Raw genomic sequence first — 27,802 nt, forward strand, 5'->3', positions numbered from 1 at the left:
ACCAAAAGTGTATCTGTAACAAGAAGGAAAGCATACTATTAAATCTCATAGGATAAAAACATACAAAACAAATATAAAAGTAGCAGCAACAAAATAAAACACACACAAAACAAATAAAATGTTGCTATATAACATAAAAGCACTTAGACTTACACACACGTACACCAATAAATATATAAAAACCTACAGAAACCTTATTTTTAATTTAAATTGCCAGCAAGAAATTAAAGTCAATTGAACTTTTCTTTTTGACATTATTCACCAATAGCAATAAGAAAAATAACAACAGCAAAAGACTATATAGCAACTGGCAAACTAGCAACCATTCACTAGACATAAGTTATGTTATATAGTTGCTATATAGTAATTAACTATATAGCAACTGGTGAACTAGTCTTCTAAACAACATAACTTACTTTTATGACATTGTAAGATCCTATACCAAGCTCTTGTAAAGAAGATCCTAAAAAATCTGGCATTGCAAGATCATCGATCTGAAAAAAATTAGGGAAGACAATTAAAAAAGAATATATCTACAAGTATAACAATAAAGTATAATATAATAAGTACAGGCTTGGCCAAGAAGGTGTGTGATTTCATGTCATAATATAAACACACAAATATTCTGTGATTTTGAAAACTTGAACACGGCTGTTAATAGATTTTGAAAGTTTGTATATATTTTTAAAACACGCTAAAAAAACTTAACTATAAAGAAGCTTTAAAAAACTTAACGAAGAAGCAAATAAATCTTCATAAAAAAAATTAAAAAATATAATACTAAATTAAAAAAATATAAATAAAACTCAACTAAAATAAATAATAAACTATAACAATAAGATTCTCTAAATTACGTTTAGAATAAATAACTTATGCAAAAAGCTTTTTAAATAAAGTAACAACATCTGACCATTGTTTAAAAAAGCACACATATAAAAGTAAAAAAAAAGATTCTTAGCAACACATAGTGAATCATTTCATACAATCTAGTTGGACAAAAATATTTTGTTTAAGAATTCGATTGCTCTAGTCAAGAATGGTTGAAATAAATATTTTGTTGTTTTATTGAATAATTACCTTGGTTTTAATAACTTAAAAGCTTTTTTTGTGGAAGATAGGGGGAAAAACTCTCGTCTACAACCCCCTCCTCATTCCTCTCATTGTAAAAACCACTGTTATAATAAAAAAATGAAGTAAAAAAGGAAAAATATATTTATGAAACAAGGATACATAAAATTATACAATAAATTTTATATTTAGTTATCAGAAAACTCATCGTTTATATCCACCAAACACTCATCACTTGAATCTTCAGATGACTCATCATTTGATTCATTGGATAAGTTACAATTTCCTATTCTTGGAGCCGGAACAATCAAGTTCAAAACCTCTACTGGCAATTTTTTGCTTCGTTTTGCAGGCAGTTCTCTAAGTAAATTGATAACAGGGTCAGATGTTATTAAGAGCATATTCAACAAATCCATATTTGTAGAAATACGTGACTTTTTCCTAGTATAATATTCTCGAAATCTCCTAAAATCTTTATTTCGTGCTTCTCGAGATTCTTCTGAGAGTGGCCAATCAGAAGAATACACAACTTTATAACTTCCGTGCTATGCATTAAATTGTGATGCACTGTAATAGGCATGTAATACCACGAACATAAATGTAAATATAAGTCCTTGTTTCAGAACAAAGTTTTTCAAATTTGACACAATCAATGTCATGGGCAGAAGATAGCGTTCTTAATAAGACACTAAATTTTTTAATTTCTTCAACATCTAATCCTGTAATCTCTCCGCTCTTTTCTGGATTTAAAAAAAACCTGCAAGCTGTGTTGCCATCATTTGTACTGCCATAATGAGGTTTTGGTCTATCCACAATATGTCCCATTTGTTTTCTAAACTTTTGCCTAATCTCTTCTAAACATTCTCTGATACGACATTTATCCTCATTACCTCTAACTTGCCATTTTTTAATGTCTAAATTGTAGCTAATGTGTAGCAAGCATTCAAAAGTACGTATCCAAGCATGCAAGGTAGACAGACCAAAATTGTAATTTTCTTTTTTATCAACCATACCTTTTAATTCACCATTCATCATTTTTGGAGTAACACCACAAATATAACATTTATGTGTAGAGCCCATATCGGTTAAAGCATTGCATACTTTTCTGTCTGTCATTGTAAGTAACAGATTGTGTTTCACAGTAAATTTAAATTCACCAACACTACACAGTGTTGGAAGAAGTTCAGATATTTCTTTTAAAACTTTGTCAGTTTCTATTACAGTAAATTACTGTGTTTCTTTTGGAAATATGAATTTAATTAGTAGGCAATAAAGTGTTGACGATGACCAAGGATTTTGCCAAATAATAGTATTAGAGTCATCACTCAACCTCAACGGGACAAACACAAATACAAACAAAAACTTATCATTAGCATCGGAGTTCTCAAATCTTTGCTTATAGGTACTTTGGGCAGAACTTCCGCCACATCCCCGTTTGCTTGCAGGTGACAAATTAGAGGATGCATTTTTTAAAAATTGACTTAGTGTTTCAATTAAACATTCAGTTGTTTTATTCAATATGGCTGGAAGTTTAATTTTAGCTCGTGTTTCTGAGTTAAAAGAAATAAATTCTTCTTGAGGGTAACAAAACCTTTTGGATTTACATAAATTATAGTAAGACTTCATGCCCTGCTTTCATTGACCACTTTTTTGTTTGTTTATAAGAGTGACTAGTACACTTGGAATCTACATAATAAGCAAGTACCTCATCGCTACTCAACTGCCTGCTACCACAAATAACATCAGTAGATTTTCTTCGCTCTAAGGTTTCTGTACTTTTTCTAATAGAAGTAGCTATGTTTCTTTGACTCGACAAACGATGTGCTATTTCAGCAGCTATTGTTAATTCATTGGCACTCCGCAATTGCAATAAGTCTTCAACTCTACATTTTTTGGTTTTTAAAGATGTCTTCAAAGTTTTTCTTTGGCTGACCTTGAGGCTAACTTCCTTCAGATGTTGTGGAAGCACAGGACCAATGAATATTTATTTTAAATTCTAAATTATTGCCCTCTAACCAACTTTTATTTTTATTTAAAAAGTGATCCATATTTCTATTGGCTGCGTTCCACTTTTGCCTAAATTTAGCGGATATGCTTGCCATTTTTAACTGTATTTTTTTTTTCAAATCACTAGTAACATCTTCTGTGGTATAGTCTTTTAAAATAAAGTTACACAAAAGAGAACTTCGTTCTTCCTTTGTATGTTTTTTCCATTCTTCAAATAACTCCAACTTTGTAATAGAATGTACTCGGTCTGAAAAAAATTAGATAAAAATGAAACGGGCAGATGCGGGCAGCCAAGATTTTATATTTAGACGCCTTGTTGTTGTGGTATAATATATTAAAAAATTAGCCTGGATATATTTGGATAAAATTAGTTACACGCTTTGAAAATTGAATTTTAAAAACAAAAAAGAAATTGCAATTTTAATATTTTTACAGTTTTTTTTAAATCTACAGAATATCATTTAAGCCAATTATTTTAAATAAATTTTCAATAAAATACTAAGAACATACCCTTTAATGTAAAATTCATCACAGCAGAGTAAATTATTATTGACAATAAATCAGTTAAACATTATTGTTACACAGCAAAATTGCAATTATTTTTTTTTACAAAAATATATTTATCTTTAAGTGACACTTGAGTGCTAATGATTTAACACTTAAAAACGTGTGCACTAATTAATATTTAAAAACTTTCTCAATTCACTGTGCAACGCTTCGCAGTAACGTAAACAAAAGAAAAAATTAAATTGTTTATTTAAAAAGTTGATATAATTTTTTTTTTTTTTACTTAATTATATTTATAATAAAAAATACATAGTTATATAAATATAAAAAAATATATATTATTATTCATTAATATTTTTGTAAAAAATCATTAGCAGTGATTTGTTACTTTATTTGAATGCATTTCAATAATATAAAAACATAAGTAAAGATCAAAGTTATTTAATTCAAATGGCTTTCAAAAAGTTCGTCGTTTTTTTCTTCTCAACAAAATATTTCTACTTTGCGAGTTAATTAACTTTAATGATTCTTATATGAAGTTTTTTAAAGAGACCACTGTTTAAAGTCATTGCTTATAAAATAAAAATTTTATTTTAATAATTTTTACTTTTTTTTAATTTACTTATAAAAAAATCTTATATCATTAATACTATATAATTAATAATATAAATAACAATTTATACAACTTTCAATGATACTTTAATTAAAATCATTAGCTACTTTATTTAAAAGCGTTTTGCTAATATAAAAACATTAGTGAAGATAAACGCTTTGAAGTTATTTTTTTTTTATTGTAATTAAAAACCAATTTTTTCAGCATTTGTTAAAAACAAATATTATTTGTGTGGTCATATAAAGACTTGAAACCGCACGTCTTCCTAGCCAAGCCTGTAAGTATATATTATAACAAAAAAGTTATAACAAATAACAACACAATTAGAACAAAACAACTATAGAAAATATACTGCAGACACTTATAGACACCAGCTGAATAAAATAATAAGTAAAAAAAAAAAGAGTTAAAGTAATAAACATTACATGATTGTAAATAAAACGCAAAACTTTTTTATGAGTTAATATAAACAAAGCATTCCCTGTGTCTGGATCAATAACTGGCAAACGATGTATCTTATTTAGAACCAGCATTTTGACAGCTGTGTAAATGCTATATAAAAAATAATTAATAAATAACAAAAAAGGAGCAGATAATATATGAATTAATTCGGTTTTTATATATATGTATGTATATATATATATATATATATATATATATATATATATATATATATATATATATATAAAATATATATATATATATAAAATATATATATATATAAAATATATGTATTATATAAAATATATGTATTATATAAAATATATGTATTATATAAAATATATGTATTATATATATATATATATATATATATATATATATATATATATATATATATATATATATATATATATATAAACAATAACATTAGATAAAGCACATAAAACAATACTGATTATACCATATTGACAACCAAGAAAGACAAGTGTACCTACAATAACTAAAAGGTGATGGTTTGGACAAGTACTATTTGTGTATGAAATATAACTATTAAGCAAAAACACACACACACAACACACACAGAAACGCGCACACACACACACACACACACACACACACACACACACACACACACACACATATATACAGGGTGTAAGCCAGGAAAAAATTCAACACAGTGTTTTTGCAATATTGGGAATCTAGGTATCGCAAATAAAAAAGCAAAAAATAAGTAGAAAAATTTGACATTTTTTAAATACTTAAATATTTTTAAAATGATTTTTTTTTCATATTTAAATCACTTCTTTTCTCTGTGTGACAGACTTAAGAGAAAACAAAAACGAAAGAAAATTGTTTGAAATTTAAATGAATGAATTTGACATTTGTATCTATTTTAATTGCGTACATTGCTTTTAAGTACAGTTTTAAAAAGTTTAAACAATTACTTAGATGAAGTCTTTTTTTATATTTATTTTCATTTTCATTATTATAAATATAAAAAAAAAATGCTTCAAATGTATTAAATTTTAACAAAACTTTTTTGACGGTTACATAGAAAGCTTTTGAATATTTAAGTTTTTAAATACTTTAGTATTTACATAAATTTACTTTTAAATATTTTGTACATTAAAAAAAACAAAAGACTAATTTTTGTGTTTATAAATATTGCTTTTGTAAATTACACTTTTGCATTTGTAAATAAGATATTATAAAAATGTATGTATATTTCAATATCTTCTTTTATGCTTTATGCAAATATATTATAAATGATACGTTTCATTGCAAGCTTTACTTTTGATTTTTTTTTTGTTATTTTCGGTGTACTTTGCCAGCAAATTTAGTTTACTGAAAGTATTTAATTCCTTTAACATTAAAAAGTTAATAACTTATTTTAAAGTATATTGGGATGCAAAGATTTTTGTAACTCTTCTAACGTAATAAATGTAAATTAAGTTTTAGAATAATAAGCATAAATAAAACAAAAATATATTGTTGCTATTCCAGACTCTTTTTGACAGCATTGAACATATTTAAGAGACATTCAGGCACCACCAAAAAAACAGCTAATAATATTTACATCACATATAATAACATTTATAATAATATTTTTTGTGGTAAAAAAACTAGAGAATGAGAGGGAGGCTTACTTGTTTATGATTCCAGACAAACACAATTTAATAGATGAACAAGATCACATAATTTGAGTAATTTAGATAGAAAGTAAAGTCAGAATTAGAATAATAATATCAGAATTAAAATTTTTAAAGTATATTATTTTTAAAGCCTTCCTTGGCAGATTAATTTTAAAAAAATATGTAATGGCTTAGTTCCCAAACATATCTATCCCAAACATGACAAGCATATCTGAAATGTAATCCAAAAATTGCATGATATAGGTTGAGTAGAGTTTCATAATTGGCATGATGACTAATTTTTAACTAGCATGATGACTACTTTTTAACTATTTGATCTTAACAATTTTACTGCTTCAAGATGAAAGGAAAAAGATAGATTTGAATTGATTTTGATTCCAAATTTCCATTATAAGTCATTGATTATTATTGTAAAGAATTATTACTCATGTAAATGTAAATGCAAATAAATAAAAAAATTTAAAATTGACTGCTTTTGCACATACACAACCAGCCAAAAAATTTCAATCATCATTTAAAAATGTAAACATATACACATACATACATACATGCATACATACATACATACATACATACATACATACATACATACATACATACATACATACATACATACATACATTTATTATTCTAAAAGTTTCTACCTAAAATATTACTACCTTTCAGTTGGAGATATTCTTATCAAAAAATTTTGAAGGCTCCCCTTAAACAACTCTGCAAAAAACATCATTAATAAAATTAATTCTGACCATGACAAATCTAATCATGCAACTTAATAAACTCTAATAAAAAAATTACATTAACTTATTCACCTCTCCATGTTTCTATTCTGTGTTCTTCTAGCTCCCACATTTTTACCTAAAAAAGTTTCTATCATTGAAAAAACTCATAAATACTACAAAAAGCCTTTATTTCAGGGATTTTCTATTTTTAGTATAATCATGAGCATAAAAAAAATTTAGTTCTACATGAACTAAATTTTGCTTCTTATACAAACTGGACCTGGTTAAATTTTTAAATTAGTCGGGGTTTAATTACAATGAATCAATTATTCTAACATTATTATAAGTTTAAAAATAAGTTTTGAAATTTTTTTTTTAATTAGACTTTCTGTCTAAAAATTTATTGCTTCTTTATGACACTTTCCTAATACTTGAAGCAATAGATCAATGTAACTTTTTATATTGTTACTTTTATCTTTAAATTAAACATTTTAATATAGATTGGTTAAAAAGTTTTAAAAGCAAAAATGAAATAATGTGTACTTTTAAATTAAAGAAGCTGTTGCAGCTGTTCCACAGCTACAACAGCTTTGTCTTTTTAAAAAAATGCTTTCCACTAGGTATGTCGTTCATAAAAATGTTTTTGAAGAGACAATAACCATAGGGAGCCAAAATGGTAAAAATAATGGGTGTTTAAGCAATACTCAAATTAATTTGTTCAATTTAAACATTATCAAAACATTTGTGAACACGTGTTAATGAAAATTTGTTTTTTGTTGATTATTTTCTTCTGCAAACTGAACTTTTTTATCCATCTGGTCCAAAAAGTTTCAATAATATTCTAAACTGATTGTTTTACCTTTTTTTGATATTTAACTAACAAAATTAATTTTGCACACCAAAAACTTATTCTATAATTTTTTTTGCCAATCGTTTTGATCTTGCTCTAAAACACCAACTTAAAATGGGTTGTAAGCAAGACTAAACTGACAGATTAAAATAAAAATTTATGCATGTTCAAACAGATAAATAATACATAAATTTTTATCTTCCTGCTGGTTAATAGGTATTGCTTTCAAAGCTTTTCAATTAAATTTAGTTAAATAAATATTCTTTATTGAACATAAATCTTTTTAGAAAAGGTTTGAAAACTTTTGTTTTGCTTTATTTTCATGAACAGTTTTTTTTAACAGTTTTTTTAATTAAATTTCAAGAAAATATAATACAAATCTTTTTATTGCTATCATAACCTCCTAGGCTTTTATTGTTATCATAACCTCCTAGGCTTTTATTGTTATCATAACCCCCTAGGCTTTTATTGTTATCATAACCTCCTAGGCTTTTATTGTTATCATAACCCCCTAGGCTTTTATTGTTATCATAACCCCCTAGGCTTTTATTGTTATCATAACCTCCTAGGCTTTTATTGTTATCATAACCTCCTAGTCTTTTATTGTTATCATAACCTCCTAGGCAAACAATCAAACAAATCAAAGTTTTTTATGCCCAAGTGCAAAATTTGCTAGATGTGAAGAACTCGATTCAACTCTGACATACCATATATCTATACTGGTACTGTCGCTTTAACTCAACCTCCTGGCCTTATTTTCTAGATAAAAAAAACTTACAAGCATATCTCTTAAATTTACACAAACTTAATTTTAACAATAAGTTCTTTAAATGCATAATTAGATAGATCAAATACAAACAATTTAACAATCATTACCATTGGCGACTTGTAATATTGTATAAGTATAGTTATAAAATCTGTGATAGTCAACATGCCTAAAAAAAATTTCACACTCTAATGTAAATATTAACTAAAAAAAATTAAAATAAAAAGTAAAAAAAATTTAAAAAACAAATAAAAAAAATTTAAACCCAACTAACCTACAAACTCTTGTAACTCAGAATCCCAAACAGGAGCTGATCGAATACCTGGAAATCATTAGAGTAGCATTATGCACTGTGTAGACTAATTTTAGATGCATTATGAAAAGATTTTAGTAAGACTGTGCACTGTAAGAATTTTAGAAAGATTATGCATTGTGTAGATTAATTGCAGTGACATAAACAGTGATATTGTAGAAACTGTACAGACTAATTTAAAAAAAAAATTAGAAAAAAAAATTACCATTATGAACCAATGCAAAGAATGCTTTTTTAACCTTTAAAAAATATATTGATATGGCTATAATGCATTAAATACACAAATTATACATAAAGAAATTACACATACAAAGGTCTCTAGCTAAAAATGTTAAGTGATTTATGATCTGCAATAAGAAAAAAATTTATGAGATTGACTTGGAACCGATTGTTTATGATAATGATTTTGAACCTATTGTTTGTTAGTCTGGAGTCCTAGAGTCGCCAATATACATAAAGACTCTAGGTTTAACTGATTGTTCCTTTAACCTGAAAGTCCTAATTTTTTCCCAAAAAGTAGTCCAAAAGTCTTTTTTAATTACTTGTTTAGGTGCTCCAAGAAGTCTTAACCTATTTATCACAGAGCACCATGAAATAGCATTTAACCAGGACGTTCACACTTACTTTTTTACCAATGATGCGTATATGGTCAGAGCCAGCTTCAAACCATGAACCTCTGAAGTTCTGAAGTTCTGAAGCCAGAATTCTAACCACTACACCATGGCTACTATTTTAATTACTATTTTAATGAAAATTTCAATTATTTGAAAATTCATAACAAAAAAATGTTATGTTATAATATATAAATGTTACAAAAAAGACATCTTGAAATAACCAGTTGATTAATGTTTACTGGTAAAAAAACTGTTGTTTAGTTGCCAAGGTACTTTGATATACTGTGGTATTTCAAAATTATTAATTAGAAAACTGTGATATATAAAAATAGGCATAACAAAAATAAACATCTTAACTAGTTGTTTATTCTTATTGCCTTAAATTTTTTAATAATACTAACAAAGTGAATGCAGGGTCATTAAATGCAGACCCAAGCACCAACAATCCCATCATCATCTTGCAACCTCTGTATAGCTATTTTTTAAATAACACTCACAAAGTGATTAATATAATTTTCAGATTTTAATCTTTTAACAAAAAAATTGTCTTTTATATTTGTTACTTTAAGTTACTTTTCATTGAAAATTACTTGCTTCCACTTTTCCATAGATCATTCAGTTCTTTTACACCACCTAAATCTTGTGAGCCGATCTAATGCTGTCAACGTGGATTTTCTGACAGCTGCAAAGCAACCAATGCTTTAAAATGTTTTCAACTGTATTTGAAGAGAGATATTTTCCATTGTTTTTGTTAAACGTGTTGGTAAGTTCATGATTACTTAACTATGAATTGGCTTCAAGTAATGGAAAAAAATTACTTAAGTAATTTTACGTAATTTTAGTTTTTTTCCAAACAATGAAAAATTACATCTAATATTACATTTTTGTGTGATATAGTACTATATAGATATAACAAATCATAACCTAACTAAACTTTCAAGATAGATAGCTAAAAACTAAAAATTTCTATCAATTTATCAAAGATGTACTCAAATTTGTGGGAAATAAAAAAAAAAAAGTCAAAGCATCTTTTTGTAACAATTTTTTTTTTTAATTTGTTTTAACTAAATACAGAGTTTAAATCTCTAAATACAGAAACAAAATACATCTTGTTTCACCAGCAAAAAAAAATTCTAAGCTTGCTACCATTACTCTTTTTATTTACAAAGCCGAGATGCCACCACGTTCAATCGAGGACATCTTTGATAATCTGAAGTGTGATATAAATACCTTTGAAGATAATTTTCTAAAGAATATTGATGAAATATGTTCGCATCCGAAAGATGTAATTATACTAAATATGAATCTATTATCGGAAAATCTAATTCGAACTCTTCGAGAACGGCTATTTGCTGAAATAGTGGATGCATTTTGAACCGATGAGTTTAACGAGATAAATGTAACACTAAACCAAGTAAACCCAGTCGAAAAAAACCTTCGTAAAAGGTATAAAACGAATTTATGTCTTGACGATATTTATATATTCTCAATCACGTTATGTGAAAACAGTTTCACAAAGAAATTATTAAAGTTGTCATCTCAACAAAAAATACCGACCAACCTTCACACGATAAATTTCTAATTTTATCATTAAAAGAGCTGATTCATATTTCAAAGGAAATACAGAAAGAAAACAAAGAAAGAAAAGAAGAGTTTAAAGAAATAAAAGAGGAACTCCAACTATTAAAAGAAAAAATAGTTTTTCAAAAAAAGCTTATTGAAAAATTAAAGATAACAAACAAACATTTGGAACTGGACCCCGTTATCCTTCAGCCGAGTTGAAACGCCAAAACTAAAACTCGATTGTTTTGCGCATAGTGAAAATAAAAAAATTATTCCAGATGTTACAAATAGTATAATTCAGCAAACTTTGGATAAAACATTTTCACACGATAAAAATCAACCACAATTATTAAAAACGTATGCAAATGTCGTAGTAGCTCAAATAAAATCAACCGCAAGTACCAATGAAAAAACAAAAAATTTAAATTCGGATATTATTCTAGCATCGCCAAAAACAAACAATGATAAGTTTATTTTAGTTGGTAGAAAAAGTAAGTCAATTCAAAAAACGCAAAATTTGCCTATAATGAAAAAACATAGGGTGTCAGAGGCCGTTTTTGGCACAAAAATTTCGGAAAACAAAACAATTGATGGCGAAAGAATTGTTCGTAAATTTGAAATTTTTGTTGGAGGCATAAGCAACCATATTAATGAAGAGCTTTTTAAAATCTATATGGAGACAGAAATAGGAATTACCCCGTTTTCGGTATGTTTAAATAAAGAAAACGAGTATAACAGATTGTATATAGTTATCATAAATAACACAGAAAAAAATAAAGTATTTAACCCTTCTCTATGGGATAACAATATAATAGTCAAACCATTTCGAAAAAAGCGCTTAAGTTCTAACTTAAGCGCTTTTTTCGAAATGGTTTCTAAGCCCAAAATCTGGAAAACAACGGCAACCAGGAAAATTTCTATAAATCAAAATGGCTTCCGACAGCGTATTAAAGAAAAATAAATTTTCCATAAAATTATGTACTTTTAATTGTCATGGGCTTAAATCAAACATTGAATACACTGAATCCTTGATAACTTCCCATGATATTACTTTTATATGCGAACATTGGATATCAAAACTTGAACATTCAATAATCAAAAATATTTGCAAAAACACCCACTCTTTGTACTTCCACCAGGCAAATAAACGCAAGCATGGTCGGCCAATTGACGGAAATGCGTTTCTGGTTCGGAAACATATGTTTCAAAATGTCATTATTTTATATGAAGATGATCATATTCTTGCTATAAATCTTGTTAAAAATAATACTAGCATTGTTATAATTGGTATTTATCTAACTTCATTGCGGAATAATCGAACATCATTAGATGAATACACAAATCAATTAGATATAATTAAAGGCCTTGTTAATAATTAGGTGTCGGCGAAGTAATTGTATTTGGTCATTTTCAATCTTTTCCTCTCGAAATATACGATTACTAGAAAGATCAAGTCCCACAAAAAATAATTACTCCGCGGCTCTATCAGAATTTATAAAATCGAGTGAATTTGAACTAGTGGACGTAATTAGTGGACGTAATTAGTAAAGGTTCAGGCCCTAAGGTAACATATCAACATAATACACTACCAAATGAATCATATATTGATCACATAGCTATCTCAAAAAATACTTCTCTTAGGTATTACAACTGTTTTGTTGCCCCCTTTTTACCTCAGAATATGAGTGATCATTTGCCAGTATCAATTGTAATTGAACTCATCGGAAGATCTCTCAAAGAGAATATTCACAAAATGACAGACAAAATTAGCATTCCAAATTATGCTTGGAATAACCAACGTTTTATACAATTATATAATGATTTCGTAAATAATAATATTAAAAGTCTTAGCCTTACAAATAACAATTACGATAAAGAACTTATCAAAATCTATAATTTGATTACAAAAAGTGCATCTGAGGCTCTTAGCCAACACTTATCTGAGAAAAAACAATCATTAAATTTGAAATCTTGGTGGACTCCCGAGTTAAATAGGAGTAAAAAAGTTCTTACATTTCATTTTAAGAAATGGCGTGACACGGGTTTCGTAAAAGATTTAAGTTCGCACATTTTTAACCAATACCTAATGGCACGAAAAAATTTCCGAAACGCTGTTAAGAAAGCACAAAACTATAACCTTTACAAAAAATACATAAAAATCGAGATGTTAAAAAATACCAATCCAAAAAACTTCTGGAATACTTTTAGAAATATACAGACTGATGCAAACTCAAAATTATTTACAATAAATAATAAAAAGGACAAGGAGTCAATCACAAGAGAATTCGCCGATAGTTTCAAAAAACGGTTGAACGCTAAATCTATAACGCATACCGCGACAAGTTTTCAAGTTCCACCTTGTACAAAATTTGACTTTGTAATAATATCAGATGAAATTATAAGAACGGCTATCTCTTGCCTAAAATTAAACAAAACCAAAGATGCATTTGGAATCTCTGCAGAACATTTAAAATATTTGCGTTGTGAAGCCCTAATAGAATGGCTAAAAAAATTCTTCACATTTTCTCTTAATCATGGTCAAACGCCAAAGTCGATGTCTACATCACTTATAATACCACTTGCTAAATCTTATAAAAAATCATTAACTGATCCAAATAACTACAGTGGTATCAGCATCATTCCAATCTTCACAAAACTAATCGAATATATAATCCTAATAATCTGTCCAGATCTAAAAGAAGCTCATCCTCTTCAATTCAGTTTCACCAAAAATAGCTCAACCCTACATGCCGAATTTGTTATTAGTGAAACAATTAAACACTAAAACAACAACAACTCACCTGTTTATCTCTGTTCCCTCAATGCTGAAAAAGCTTTTGACAGCTGCAACTGGGACATTCTTTTTGAGAAACTGTACAATAATAAAAAATTACCACTGTATATTGTTAATACAATATCGTCATTATACAGGGAAAGTAGTGCTTCTGTGTCTTATCTAGGTTGCAAATCATCTCCATTCTGTCTAACGCAAGGAGTGAGACAGGGATCGATTCTTTCGCCTCATTTGTACAATCTTTACACTCAAAACCTACTAGAAACCTTACAAAATGAAAGTGTCGTAGGAACATCAATAAATGAAAACTACACGGGTGTTGTAGCATTATACTTCTTAGTTCTACCCTCTCTGGCCTACAAAAGCTAATTAATATCTGTAACATTTACACAAAAGAAAATTGCATAAAGTTGAATGCTGACAAAACTGAGTTTTTGGTCACCGGAAAACATCAAATTAAAAAATGCACGATAACACTCAACCACCAAAAAAAAAACCTAGACAATAAACTTACTCATCTAGGCTCTATATGGGACACAAAATATTCACCAATTGCCTCACTTAATTGTTTAAACATCGATAACCGAATATCCCATTTCCGGGCAGTAATACAGTCTTTAATTCAAGCTGGAATTCGTTTTGTTCACCCAAACTCTATTGTCCAGTTATATAAAACTTTAGCTGTTCCAACACTAACGTATGGTCTTGAGCTTTGCGACCATAAAGAAATGTTATTGCAAAAGCTTGATATAGTAGGAAGAATTGCACTGAAGTCACTACTAAATGTTTCAAAACATAGTAAAAATTATATACATCCCCTATTTTGTATTGAAGATATATCTATAATTACGCAACAAAATAAGATAAACTTATTTATTCGCCTGTTGAAAAATAAAATGACATTTGATATTCTTAAGTCGCAGTTGAACAACGAATCAGGTCCACGACCTTTTGTAGATAGCGTCAAGGCTCTGTGCAATAGTCATAAATTAAATATAGAGAAACTAATGCAACACAAAGAAAAAAGAAAAATTACTGGTTTAAAAAATATAATTCCTGAAACGGATCTTAAAATCTTAGAATGTGCAGTTGAGTACTGGAACTCAAAAGAACAAAGAACAATCTTCAAGGATGTTCTTGAAAATAAAATTCCTAGATCCTAGAGATTTTTTTTGAAACTTTTTATTTACCTTACTTGTAGTATATAGTGAGTGTTTAACAAATATATAAAATAAATAAAAATAAAATAAATTACTAAAAATTGATAACATAAACATAGAAAGAACTGAAACCATTAAATTTCTAGGGATAATTATTGATGAAAAGATTTCTTGGCAAGCCCATATAAAAACATTAAATACAAAAATATCAAAATATTGGCATACTCTGCAAAGTCAAAAGTCAAACCTATACTTTCCTAGGTAAATCTAAAAATTCTCTACTTTTCTTATATGCAAAGTCATCTAACATATGCTAATATTGCCTGCGGAAGTACAAATAAATCTAAACTAAATTCTCTATACACCAGAAATACGCATCAAGATTGATTTATAATAAAAATAAATTCACTCATGCTGATTCTTCACTTAAAAAGTTGAATGCTTTAAATATCTATCAAATTAAAATCTACCAAAATATTTTATTTATGCTCAAATATAAGCTCGGACTTGTCCCAACTCATTTTACTAATAACTTTTTTCAAACCAAACCCAACAGATATATCACACAAGGAACAGGAAACTTCACATAGCCCATAAAAATTTTTTTTTGAGATTTTCAATCGTATATCAACTGAATATATGGTTCTAAATGAAATCAACAGGTACCCACTAATTATAGAAAAAAAAGGCAGTCGACAGAGAAATTTAAAAGAATAATAAATAAACTATGGTTATTTTTTTAAGTTAATGTTTTCATTCAATTATTTTGTTCAAATTGCTTTGTAATAAAAAAGTGAGAAAAAAATTTGGTTTAATAAATCGAATTATATTTTGTTTAAGTATATGCTTAAATTATTTTTTTGAAAAAAGTTTCTTTGAACAGAAGTAAAATAATCTTTTTTTTTTTTTAATTTAATTTTTCGTTTAATGTTTGCAATAATCACTGACTTAATTTTTGCAATAGAATGTTTTTACTTTTAAAACAAGTTTTTTATTAGTTAGGGGTTATAAATTATGTCATGCTAAATTTATCTTTTGGATGAAAGTATGATCATTAACTCTCTTGGGCAGAGATTTTCATTCAACATAAAGCGCTTTTGAATTTAAATTACTTTAAATCTCTGCATGGTATCCAATAATATTTTAGAGTTGTACTTAGTTTGATTTACTGAATGGATCATCACAGTATTTTACCTATAAACTAAATCAAAACAACGAATTAAGTTAATATTAACTATTAAATTTATTTAAACTTGTTATTAAAAATTATTTTAACAAGAAATCTTGAATATAATATGAAAAAGACGACACCATTTCTTTATATTTTCATTTTGTTTAGCACAATATCAGGATTAAATATTTTCTACAAATATGCAAAAAGAAATCTACTCAAATAATTTTGCAATTGAAATTTAAAATTAAAAAAAAAAAAAAAACAGGAAAATTTAAAAGAATTTTAACGCTCAATAATTATAAATTTAATTGCAGCAGCATCTGTAATATGCAGTAGCAAAGCAAGGATCATTCCTGATATAGGTAAACATATATCTAGCTACAGTAACAAGATCAGATTTTTAACATAGTGCAAGTGAGCAAGAAAGTTTTCTCTCTTTGAGTCTCAGACTCAAAGAGAGAAAATGTAAAAAAAGATTAAATAACTATTTCCATCATACTGAAATATTTACTTGATACTTTTTTGAAAATAATGAAAAAGAATCATTTTTAGTTTCTTAATAATTTATTTATGCCTAGGTTTTTTATGGTTTATATAAATTTAATATTTGATTGGATGATTACAAAAAAGTGATTAAAGGAAAGAGAATGCAACAGCAATTTTTATAAAATTTAAACAAATCTTAATGAGCTGTTTAAATTGAATTTTCGTTTAATAAGGAGGGAAGTGAAGTGGTGACATCCCTTTAAAAACACATCTAAAAAATTTATAGTTATATATGATAGAGTCAGGAGCTATTCTAGAAAAATAGTTTAGGTGGCGGTGCCTCTTTTGGCAGCATATATTATAAGGATATTTAACGGAAACATTGCTGAATAAAGGCATTTTTTCGCCAAAAAAATTGTTAATTTCTGAATTTAGGCAGTGCCCAAAATAGGCCTAAGTACATTCAACACTGTTAAAAAAGATCTGGAATAGCCCATGAGAATATTACTATTTTTGACAAAATAAATCCACTAAAAGGTTACAAATTAGGTTAATATATAACACAATGAAATGAAAAAACCACAGATGTCTAAAATGGGTTATTTGAAATGAACAACATGATAAAAAAATTATTTGTAATTAGCAGAAAGACTGCACTTATATATTCTGATTAAACCAAAATTTTATTAAAAAATACTGGACTTAGTTACCCCCTGAAGACTTAACAGAGAAACTATATTTTGATTGTTTGCAATCTTAAAAAACTAAGAAAAAAATTAATAATAACCTCAAAGCAAATTTTTGAAAATCATAAATTAAATATTTTCTGTCAAACTGGGCAGAGAAGACATAATACAAGTGGTTTAATAAACTGCCTTCAGGAGAGCAAACCTTTAGTCGTATAAATTAAAAAAAAAAAATTTAGCATTTTTAAAATATTGATAAAGATAAACTTCAAATATTTGACTTCAAAAAAAGCAACAAAGAGTTTGCCACAGATCTTTTAATGCACTTTTAGAAAAAAACCTTTTTGAAAAAAACCTTTTAGAAAAAAACCTTTTTGAAAACTGTCAATCACGCTGGTAGCATATAACTTTGTTTTTAATGGTATAAGAAGACTGATGAATAATTAAGGTTAGCTTTTATATTCAGGACAGTTTTAATAAACAGGACAACTGTATGTTGACTTTCTTGCCAAAAATTTGCACCAACTCACTAAGAAACAGTATTCAAATTACAATTTTTACTCAGTCCAAAATATTTTCTTCAAAACTATGAAACAAAATACAATTTTGTGCAGCTGTTGATGAAACTTGGAATTCAGTTGGTAATGATGTAATGTTAACTCTTACACATCATATCATTGCAACACAAATACCTTTGTGTACTTAGTCTTGCACCAACCATTATTTATGATATCCAACTAAAATCCATATGTGAAAATTTACAAAATATAATTACACTTTTTTGCTATCAAACCAAAAAATGTTAAAAACTCTTCAATAAAAGTTTTATTAATATTAGTCCTGCTATTTACTTTAAAAGTCAAAAAATTTAAAAAAAGAGTTTAATTTAAGTTAGTCCATTAGCATTTCCTTTAGCACTATTATTATTATTTTTGATTTTTTTTATTATTATTGATTTTGAAGCATTTTCCAATCATTTGAGGTAATAACTTTATAAAATTTTTAAAAGGAAAATTTATAAAATTTAATTTATTGATTGAAGAATTCACACAAAAAAAATAAAGCCACAAAAACAAAACCTAAATAATTATATTTGCTATAAAAATACAAAAAACATAAAATTATGCTTTAGACAAAAGCATAATATGCTTTTAAACACAAAACTATAAATAAATATATATGTATAAATAAGTATATATATATATATATATATATATATATATATATATATATATATATATATATATATATATATATATATATATATATCAGTCTACTCAGTTTGAAATTTAAAGCCAGCGCACGAAAAAGCGCTGGCAGGATGGTCACTTTCAAGTTAGCCTGCGCGATTTAAAAAAATCATTTTTTCTGCTATTTAAAATAAAATAAAAATAACGAAAAGAATGCTTTGAGTAAATACTAATATAATAATTTTTAAAAAACTGGTAAAAAAAGCCAATAGGTCATAAAAGTTACACAAATGAACAAAAACATTTTGTTGCAATTTAAAACAAAACGCTTTTAGTGGGCGAGGGCAAAAAGAATTAAGCATGAAAGTGCTGACTAAACGGATATATATATATTTATATATATATATATATATATATATATATATATATATATATATATATATATATATATATATATATATATATATATATTCTATATATAAAGATTATAATTGATTATTATATTCAATATACTTCCTTGATAATTTGTAAACTTCCCTTACTTTAATTTTTGCATCAACCACAACAATTTTGGCACTATGGGGAATACAATCATAACATGTATGGGCTTTGAGAAAGTTTGCATAGCTGAAAGTATTTTTTTCATCTAAAAATTAACAAAGATTGTTTAAAAATTTATTTATTATTTTATTTTTATTTAATTATTATAACCGAATCAAAAAAAGTACATGACTATTAAAATATTGCAAACTTCAAAAAAAAAAAGTTAAAAATATAAACATTTTTTATATCACAAAAGATTATGTAAATAAGTGTAAACACAAAAATAAAAATTTTGATGTTTTTTTAAGAGATTCAGTATATAATAAATAAATGTTCAAGATATTTAGTTACTTGGTCAGAATTTTTTTAAACAAATTAATATATACATTTCACTGCACCTATATGGATTTCAAACTGACCATTTTATTAATTTTCTACAGACTGTGTAATTAATTGCAATATATAATTACAAATTATATATTGCAATTAAACTCAATTTCATATTCTAATAGACATAACTTACATATACAAACACACACACACACATATATACACATACATATGTAAATATATATATATATATATATATATATATATATATATATATATATATATATATATATATATAAATTAGGGCCTATTCTAGGAAAAAAATTTGGGCAGCAGTACCCCCTTGTCCCGAAGAAATTTACCGGAAATCCTGCACTTTATTACGAAAAAAACAATACTTGCCATAAGAAACGTAAAAATAAAAAAAAAGGTCCTCAAATATTAATTGGGCGGCACCCAAATATGGTTAACCCTTTGAGCGCGTGCTAAAATTTAAACGCCGTAGGAGAAACTCAACTTGAAAAAAAAAAAAATCAAAAAACAACTATTTTGAATTTTAACTTTATTTCAAAAAGTCAACATACACAAACATTATACCAAAAAATAGAAAAAAATGTGCTATATTCAAAAGTACCATTTTTAATTTTTGAACAGCGGTATTTTTGCAGAAAAAGTCAGTTCTTAAGGAAACTTTCAAAGCCACGATCGTGGCTCTACGTGCTTTGACCGTAAAGCCACGATCGTGGCTCCCCGTGCTCAAAGGGTTAACGCTGTCGAAAATGGTCTAGAATAGCCCCTGTGTGTATATACATACATACATACATACATATATATATATATATATATATATATATATATATATATATATATATATATATATATATATATATATATATATATATATATATATATTGTTTGAAATCATACTGATTAGAAATAAAAGTTCATAAAAATCAAATCTTTTGTTCCAAGCCCTAATGCATAATGCTATGTTAAAGTAATGATGAATAAAGTGTGCAAAAGATTTAATTCAAATATGCTAATCTATATTACCAATTTAAACTATGTGTGCGTTTAATATGTATATAAACAATATATCAACTTAACAAAATAAAAAAAACTTTATAACAACCATCTTCAATAAAATTAAACACAAGTTATTACTCTAAAAAAATAAATATTATTTTTCTTGAAAAACTTTCTCCAGAATGCATATCTGGATTTATTGATGTTTTTAAAATCAAATTCTTAATTTGTTACTATTATTTTTGAAGCAATAATTTTTAGTCCATGGCGAACTTAACTATGGACCTTAAGTATTTAAGGTCCATAGTTAAGTATTTTGTATTTAATAAAAACAATCAATATCTATATGGCAAAGCGAGGAGACACTTCAGGCATGGGGAGACAATGAACACTTGGAAATCTCCTGCCCTGTTGGTATTAGAATAATGTTGTCTATATTTGATATATTGGTAGACACACACCTTCAGTTTTAAACAGCTAGTTTACATTTTCACTCAAATAAAGATTTTAGAGATATAAATATTTTTTGATACTTTGATGTAAAATTTTCGACTCCAAGTAAATCAAGATAGATGGAATGAGCAACTAAAAAGAAAAATGGAAATGCCATTTTTAAACTGCTGCCACACACATCAAATAAACTTCAATCTTAAGAAAAAATTGTAATTGGGCCACTTATTTTCTTCTTTTTTTTTCTCCTTTAAAAGAGGACTACATCCTCCCCTCCCCCAGACCAGCAGATTTGGACAGGAATGGTGTGCAATTGAACACTATTTCTGACCACACAAATGATTTTTTTGTTGACTTCTTGACCACAACTGTTTAGATGTTTTGAATAAAAAACTAAACAAAAAAGAAAAAAAATACCTTGCAAAAAAGAAAATAAAAAAGCTTTAAAATAAAACTCAAACTCAAAGCAAAAATTAAATTTTGTTACATTTGTAATTGAGTTTGAAATAAATTACTTTAAAACTATAATAAACAACATTTATTTAAACTACTGAAAATTGATTTTTACTAAGAATTAAATAATTGAAAAGAAAAAAATATATTATTTTTAAATTGCATAAATAATTTTTCAAAAAGTTGCAAAAAAAATATTGTTTAAAAAAATAATGCAGTCTTTTAAAAACAGTATTTTTTAATCCTTTCATGCTCTAATTTGTGAGTCAAGTTTTAAAAAAAAAACTTTTAAACAATTCTTTGTAAAAATAAAAACAAAAAAAACAAAAATAAAGCAATTAAATCATTCCATTGATGGGAAGATTTAATTTAACTTAGCCTGAGCTAGGCGTAGCACTGGCACACCCCTGCTGCTGTTATGAGTTTGATCCCCACCACATCTCTGATAGTACCACACTCAACTTGTCTCTCCATGCAGCAGCCTTGTTCCTCAAGGTTCCTGTTTCAGAATTGAAAGAAGGTTGTAACCATAATTAAAGTAGTCTCCTCGATTGTAGAATCCTTCTTGGCTTTGGGAAGGTGAATTTACATTTTAAAAAAATTTATGCATTTTTACAATAGATTTTGTGATTTAAAATCATGAATTTATGATTTCCCTAAATTTGTCTTCACATTTGGAATAGAGCTGCTACTCCTACAAATATAAAACTTAGTAGCACTGGTATTTGGCCCTTTGATAAAAGTATATCTATGAAGGAAGATTACTTATCATCTTATGACAGATTGGCAAAAAACTGCTTAATCAAATAGTCCTAAAACATCTCATAACATCTCAATTTGATTCATCTTAACTCATTGGTCATTATGGGTATCAAATAAATAAATAAATAGGCAATTGAAACTGCATATTCAATTATTAGATGTTTTAGCTTTCCCCTATAAATGTCACCCCATATGCTGACGGACCTCAGACACCTGACTTTTATTTTCAAAATAGTTTTTAAAAGTTAAAAATCAAGAGATATAAAGAAAGTTAAAATGTTAAAAGAGACTTTAATCATTCTAGTTTGACAAAAATGTTACTTTAAAAAAAATTATCAAATAAACCCTATTGGGGTAAATACTACTCAAAGTCTCCCCACTCTCCCCTACAAGTCTGTAAATAGTAATAAAATTTTGGCAGGTCTTTAGGTCATATTGGCAGGTCTTTAGGTCATATTATTTATATTTGATTTATTTTTATATAACATTATTTGTTTAAATTTATTATCATTATTACAGGGTTCCCACTATTAAAACTGAGGCTAGAAGGTAAGGATTTTAAGAAAAAATAAGAAGATATTTTCCAAATATTTAAGGAAATTTGGTCACGAAAAACAACTTTTTGAAAGAAAAAGGAGAAGGAGAATTAAGGAGGTAATAAAAATAATAAATGTATAAAATAGTAAATGTATGATGATGATGAGGATGATAATGATAATAATAATATTAAAAATAAAATAAAAATATGATTCTGTTTTTAATTACATTAAAAACAGAATCATATTTTTTTCAATAAATTTTCAATATAAACAGAGAAATTATTATAAATTAATATACTACTTTAAATATATATATATATAAATATATATATAATAAAAATATGTTTGCAAACTATCAAAAACTATATATTTTCTTCATTATTAATAAGTGTAACACAGATAAACAATTCATGTTTTCTAAAATCTCTATGAAAATAAGCCTCTTTTGAGACTGAGGTTGACATATTTTTGAATTTTTTTGTTTTTGACAATATTAGGGATTTTACCCCAAATACTAAAGATTTGAACCCAAATATATTTACACTTACACTTGACATGATGGTGAAAAAGGAGTTGCATATTTATATTGTTGACCTGTGTAATCCATTCACTTTAATAAAATTTCTTAGATGATTAAAAAAAAGGAGAAAGAGAAATTATGGAGAGCAGTCAAATTTCAACTTTTTTTAAGGTTATTTGAGGACATTTAAGAAGGTTTTTATTTTTTAAGGATACTTGAGGTATTATTACTATTAATATTATTATTATCATTATAATCCTCATCATCATCATACATTTACTATTTTATACATTTATTATTTTTATTATTTATTGAAAATATTGAACATTTTTATGTAAATAACTACTTTATAAAAGTTTTTATGTAATGTATTATAAAAGTGTTTAGTTTAACATCAATTAAAAAGATTCTATTACCTACAGCACCCTCGTCAGTGCATTCAATTTCAAATACTTCGTTGCATGATAGCTATAAGAAAAGAGGTACTTTAAACTTGAAAAAATATATTTAAAAAATTATAAACACATAAACTTTTAAGTAAAAATTTATCAAAGAATATCATTTCATATATACCTTAAATATAATATAAACTGAATATATTTTAAATTATATTACATTTTTAAATGTGACAAAAACTAACAAAATACCGTAGAATTTTTTGATTGTAAACCATACTTTCCATCATCACTTGTATTATCAGAAAGTGCTCGGTTTTTTAAGTATTTGCTCCTTGGAGATTTAGACAAGTTATATACTTCCAAAGGAGGAGCAGAATTAGAACTGTATTGAATTGAAACAGGTAAACTTCCAGTACTTGAAATATTATACATTTCTATATCATCTGTGCTTGCCTGATGAAGCAGCTGCTCAATATTGTCCAAAATTGCACTTTCATTGATAATCTATAAAAGTTAAAGTTAATGAAAAAATGACACTTATATTTTAAAACATAATTATTTTTATTAAAACATTGACCTTTTTCTTATAATTATGAACTTCCAAGTATTACTAAAACTGAATATGCAGTAGTATATGTTTACAAAATTATGTGAAACTAGGAAACTATTTACATAATTTAATTTATGGCCAATTTTAATGGATAAAAAAATGAATTAGATTTAAAGAGGTAATAATATTTAAATTAATTTTACAAAAATAAACATTTAATAATTTAAATATTCATAAATATTCGAAAATTCACTCTCAAATAAAGTTCAACTTTTACGGTCATTAACATCATTTTTTTAAATAAAATTAAAATTTATTATTGAATTTCAATAATAAAGCTAAAAATACAAAAAGTTATTTTTGCATAAACCTTATCCCCGTGTTTCCGTAAGTGGTTTGGGGAGGTAATTTTTATCCTTAATTTATATTAGTATGGAGTAAATTAGACATGTTATTGTCTCAGCAACAAAAAATGAAAAATACATTGAATAAAAGGGTACGAATTGAACAGGTAGTATTTATGAGTATAAAAGACCTATTATGGCAAAATTGTGAAAAAATTTTATTTTTTACAAATAGCATTAGGTAATCAATATAGTGGTGAAACACTAGTTAGTACCTTGAACATGTGAAATGTTTCATCGGGAAGCAATTTACATGTTTGCTCCATAGAAACATATTTTACATATTAAAAAAAAAATGCGTACGTTATCAGTGGAGTGACGGTTCATTTTGACTGCAAAATCATCGTCACCTTAATTGATTTCAAATGATTTTCTAATAAAGTAAAAATAAAAAGTAAAAATTTAACCGATAACCCCAGGAAAGAGTTCAACTCACGATAAACCCAAGAAGAAAAATTCTTTATTACGCTATGTTGACACACGTTGTTTAGCTTAGACGCTTCTTGAAAATTAAATATAGCCCGTAAATAAAAAACTATACGGATAATGTGAGCAATAAATAAATGTGATACAACTTGCTGATAGTTAAGACAAGCTTACTCAATTTATAATTCTGTTTATTGCACACGTATCAATATTTATCTAGAGGAGGAAAGCCTAATTTCATAAACATTTGTACACTTAGGTACTTGTTGTAGCGAAAAAATTTTTTAGTACATTTCTTATAACAAGATAGTAGGTTTACAGAATATTTACATTAAAATTAGGCCATAGTTTCTATGATAAAGTCACATCATACAAACAAATGCAGTACATCTTAAATAACTGTGTTTTTACCTTAACTAATCATCTTTTGAATTATCTGATAAGAATATTTGTTAGAGTAGATTGACATTTTATCTCTTGGAAAAATAGCTGATTTAGTGTTTTGATTAATTTTTTTTTTTTTTTGTATCAATCATTGTTAAAAGTAAACTCTGAATGTCAAGCACATAAATAACTCTTAAACTAGTCACTTGTTTAAAGTCTCTCACTTCAGGAAAAATTTAACAAAGATGTTCTTGTATCATTCAAAACATAAATAAACTAAAAGGTGCAAAGATTGCTACTTTTTGTAAGGATTATTTGTTCTTACCTCCTATATATATATATATATATATATATATATATATATATATATATATATATATATATATATATATATATATATATATATATATATATATATATATATATATATATATATATATATATATATATATATATATATATATATATATATATATATATATATACATATATATATATATATGATATATATATATATATATATATGTATATATATATATATATATATATATATATATATATGTATATATATATATATGTATATATATATATATATATATATACATATATATATATATACATATATATATATATATATATATATGTATATATATATATATATATATATATATATATATATATATGTATATGTATATATATATATATATGTATATATATATATATATATATATATATATATATATATATATATGTATATGTATATATATATATATATATGTATATATATATATATATATATATATATATATATATATATATATATATATATATATATATATATATATATATATATGTCACTATAATCTTTATGATTGAGCTATCACTTCTTAAGTTGGGTGTTACTTTTTCATTGATACTTTAACTATTTTTTAAATGGCATACAAGGAAACCTACAAAACTTTCCTTATTAAAGTTTTTTATCTTAAATATAAACATATTTATAAATTCACTTTAAGTTCTAAATCTAAATGAGAAATATCAAGTTAGTATTTTGGTTAGGCTTGCCAATTTTATCTATATTATTTTACTAAGAGACTTAGTTTCTGAAACAGATATAAATGTCTTAACAATTATTTAAATGCTATTTGTAAATCCTCTTAATTAATAGAATTCGTGAAATCATATCAATAGTTATTCTATGTTGAAAACTTTTTTTATCTTTGTCAATAGCATATAACATTTTTGTGTTCAATACTAATGAATGGTCTCAAAATTTTTAATTATTATTTTCAGTCTTTACATTTTTACAATTAGCTTCCTTGAGGAGTAATAGAAAAAAAAAACATTAACTTCTTTAAAAACAGTATCAATAAAGGTTTTTAGTTTTATCAATAAATATAGTTATTAACTGTCATAGTGTTAATTCTACATAGTTAAGGCTCAACATACCTCGAGTATGTGCTGCATCCTTTCTAAATTATGCAAACTATACTATGTAATATAAAAACAAAACACTTGACTGGTTGGATAAAAAGACTAAGGCTAATTGATAATACCAAGAAAAACCAAAATACTCAAACCATTAGGTTTTTATAAACATGTAGTAAACTTAATCATCTTTTCAAAACTAAACATGCTTTTTAATAAACGACTAGTCCTAATAAACAAAGATTTGTTTTTTAATTTGAAATTGAGAGAGAGAAAAGAACTATTTTTTAAATATGAAATAAAAATTAGAGTTGTATAAAAAAATTTAAAAATTTAATATCGTTCTAAATAATCCAAACTGTTGAAAGGTTTAGTTATCATAACATAGCTAAAGTTGACACTGAAGAAAATTTTTGATGTGAAAGAGAAGTTTTCAGAACTAATAATATACCTCTCTTATATAAAACATATTTGATGTGGTCTATTAGAACAGAAAAAATCAAGTATGAGTGTTTCCATTGTTGGGATGTTGTTGAGATGGTAAAAGGAATGTTATTTTATTGTAAAAGCATTTTTAGATTGCATTATTAATATTTTTCATTATATATTCTCTGTTGTTTTGTTTTATTTTAAATTTTAATTAAAATGATAACATTGAGAATGTTTAAAATAGGATTTTTTAAATTGTTTTACTGTTTTTGATTTCAAAATATGATTTGAATTTTATAGTGTTTTGTTTTGTTTGTCAAGCAAACTATATCGTTTAAAATATTTTTGTTTTATATAAGTATAGTTATACAAGTATGAATGTATATGTAATAATTTTTACACAAGTGTAATTTATTGCCTATAAACCTATACAGTATTTAATCAGTGCCGGTTTTAGCACTACCAGCGCCCTGGGCGAGATTTCTACGGCGCCCCTAGCTCAATTTAACCCGATCCAAAAAAAAGGCAAAGGGTAAAATAACCAATTAGTTTCG

General features: G+C 26.0%; 1 protein-coding gene across 5 annotated transcripts in view; it reads right to left on the bottom strand.

Moving 5' to 3' along the window:
• LOC100205593 (5'-AMP-activated protein kinase subunit gamma-1-like) overlaps positions 1–27,802 on the bottom strand; it is a 41,084-nt gene that overhangs the window by 11,154 nt on the left and 2,128 nt on the right. Inside the window, exons 1-11 of one of the 5 annotated variants that reach the window (XM_065810508.1) lie at positions 24,989–25,170; positions 23,877–24,131; positions 23,646–23,697; positions 19,149–19,252; positions 9,145–9,178; positions 8,901–8,948; positions 8,737–8,795; positions 7,101–7,146; positions 6,948–7,002; positions 4,621–4,747; positions 417–494 (exon numbers count right to left, since the gene is read on the bottom strand). In XM_065810508.1, coding sequence (XP_065666580.1) covers positions 417–494; positions 4,621–4,747; positions 6,948–7,002; positions 7,101–7,146; positions 8,737–8,795; positions 8,901–8,948; positions 9,145–9,178; positions 19,149–19,252; positions 23,646–23,697; positions 23,877–24,059 — 786 coding nt within the window. In that variant the 5' untranslated portion in view covers positions 24,060–24,131; positions 24,989–25,170. Of the gene's footprint in view, positions 1–416; positions 495–4,620; positions 4,748–6,947; positions 7,003–7,100; positions 7,147–8,736; positions 8,796–8,900; positions 8,949–9,144; positions 9,179–19,148; positions 19,253–23,645; positions 23,698–23,876; positions 24,132–24,547; positions 24,586–24,796; positions 25,171–27,802 lie in introns of those variants that run through there. The other 4 variants (XM_065810505.1, XM_065810504.1, XM_065810506.1 and 1 more) reach the window with 4 other exon arrangements.

This window comes from Hydra vulgaris, chromosome 11 (assembly GCF_038396675.1).
Source record: "Hydra vulgaris chromosome 11, alternate assembly HydraT2T_AEP".
In the NCBI taxonomy this organism is placed as follows: domain Eukaryota; kingdom Metazoa; phylum Cnidaria; class Hydrozoa; order Anthoathecata; family Hydridae; genus Hydra; species Hydra vulgaris.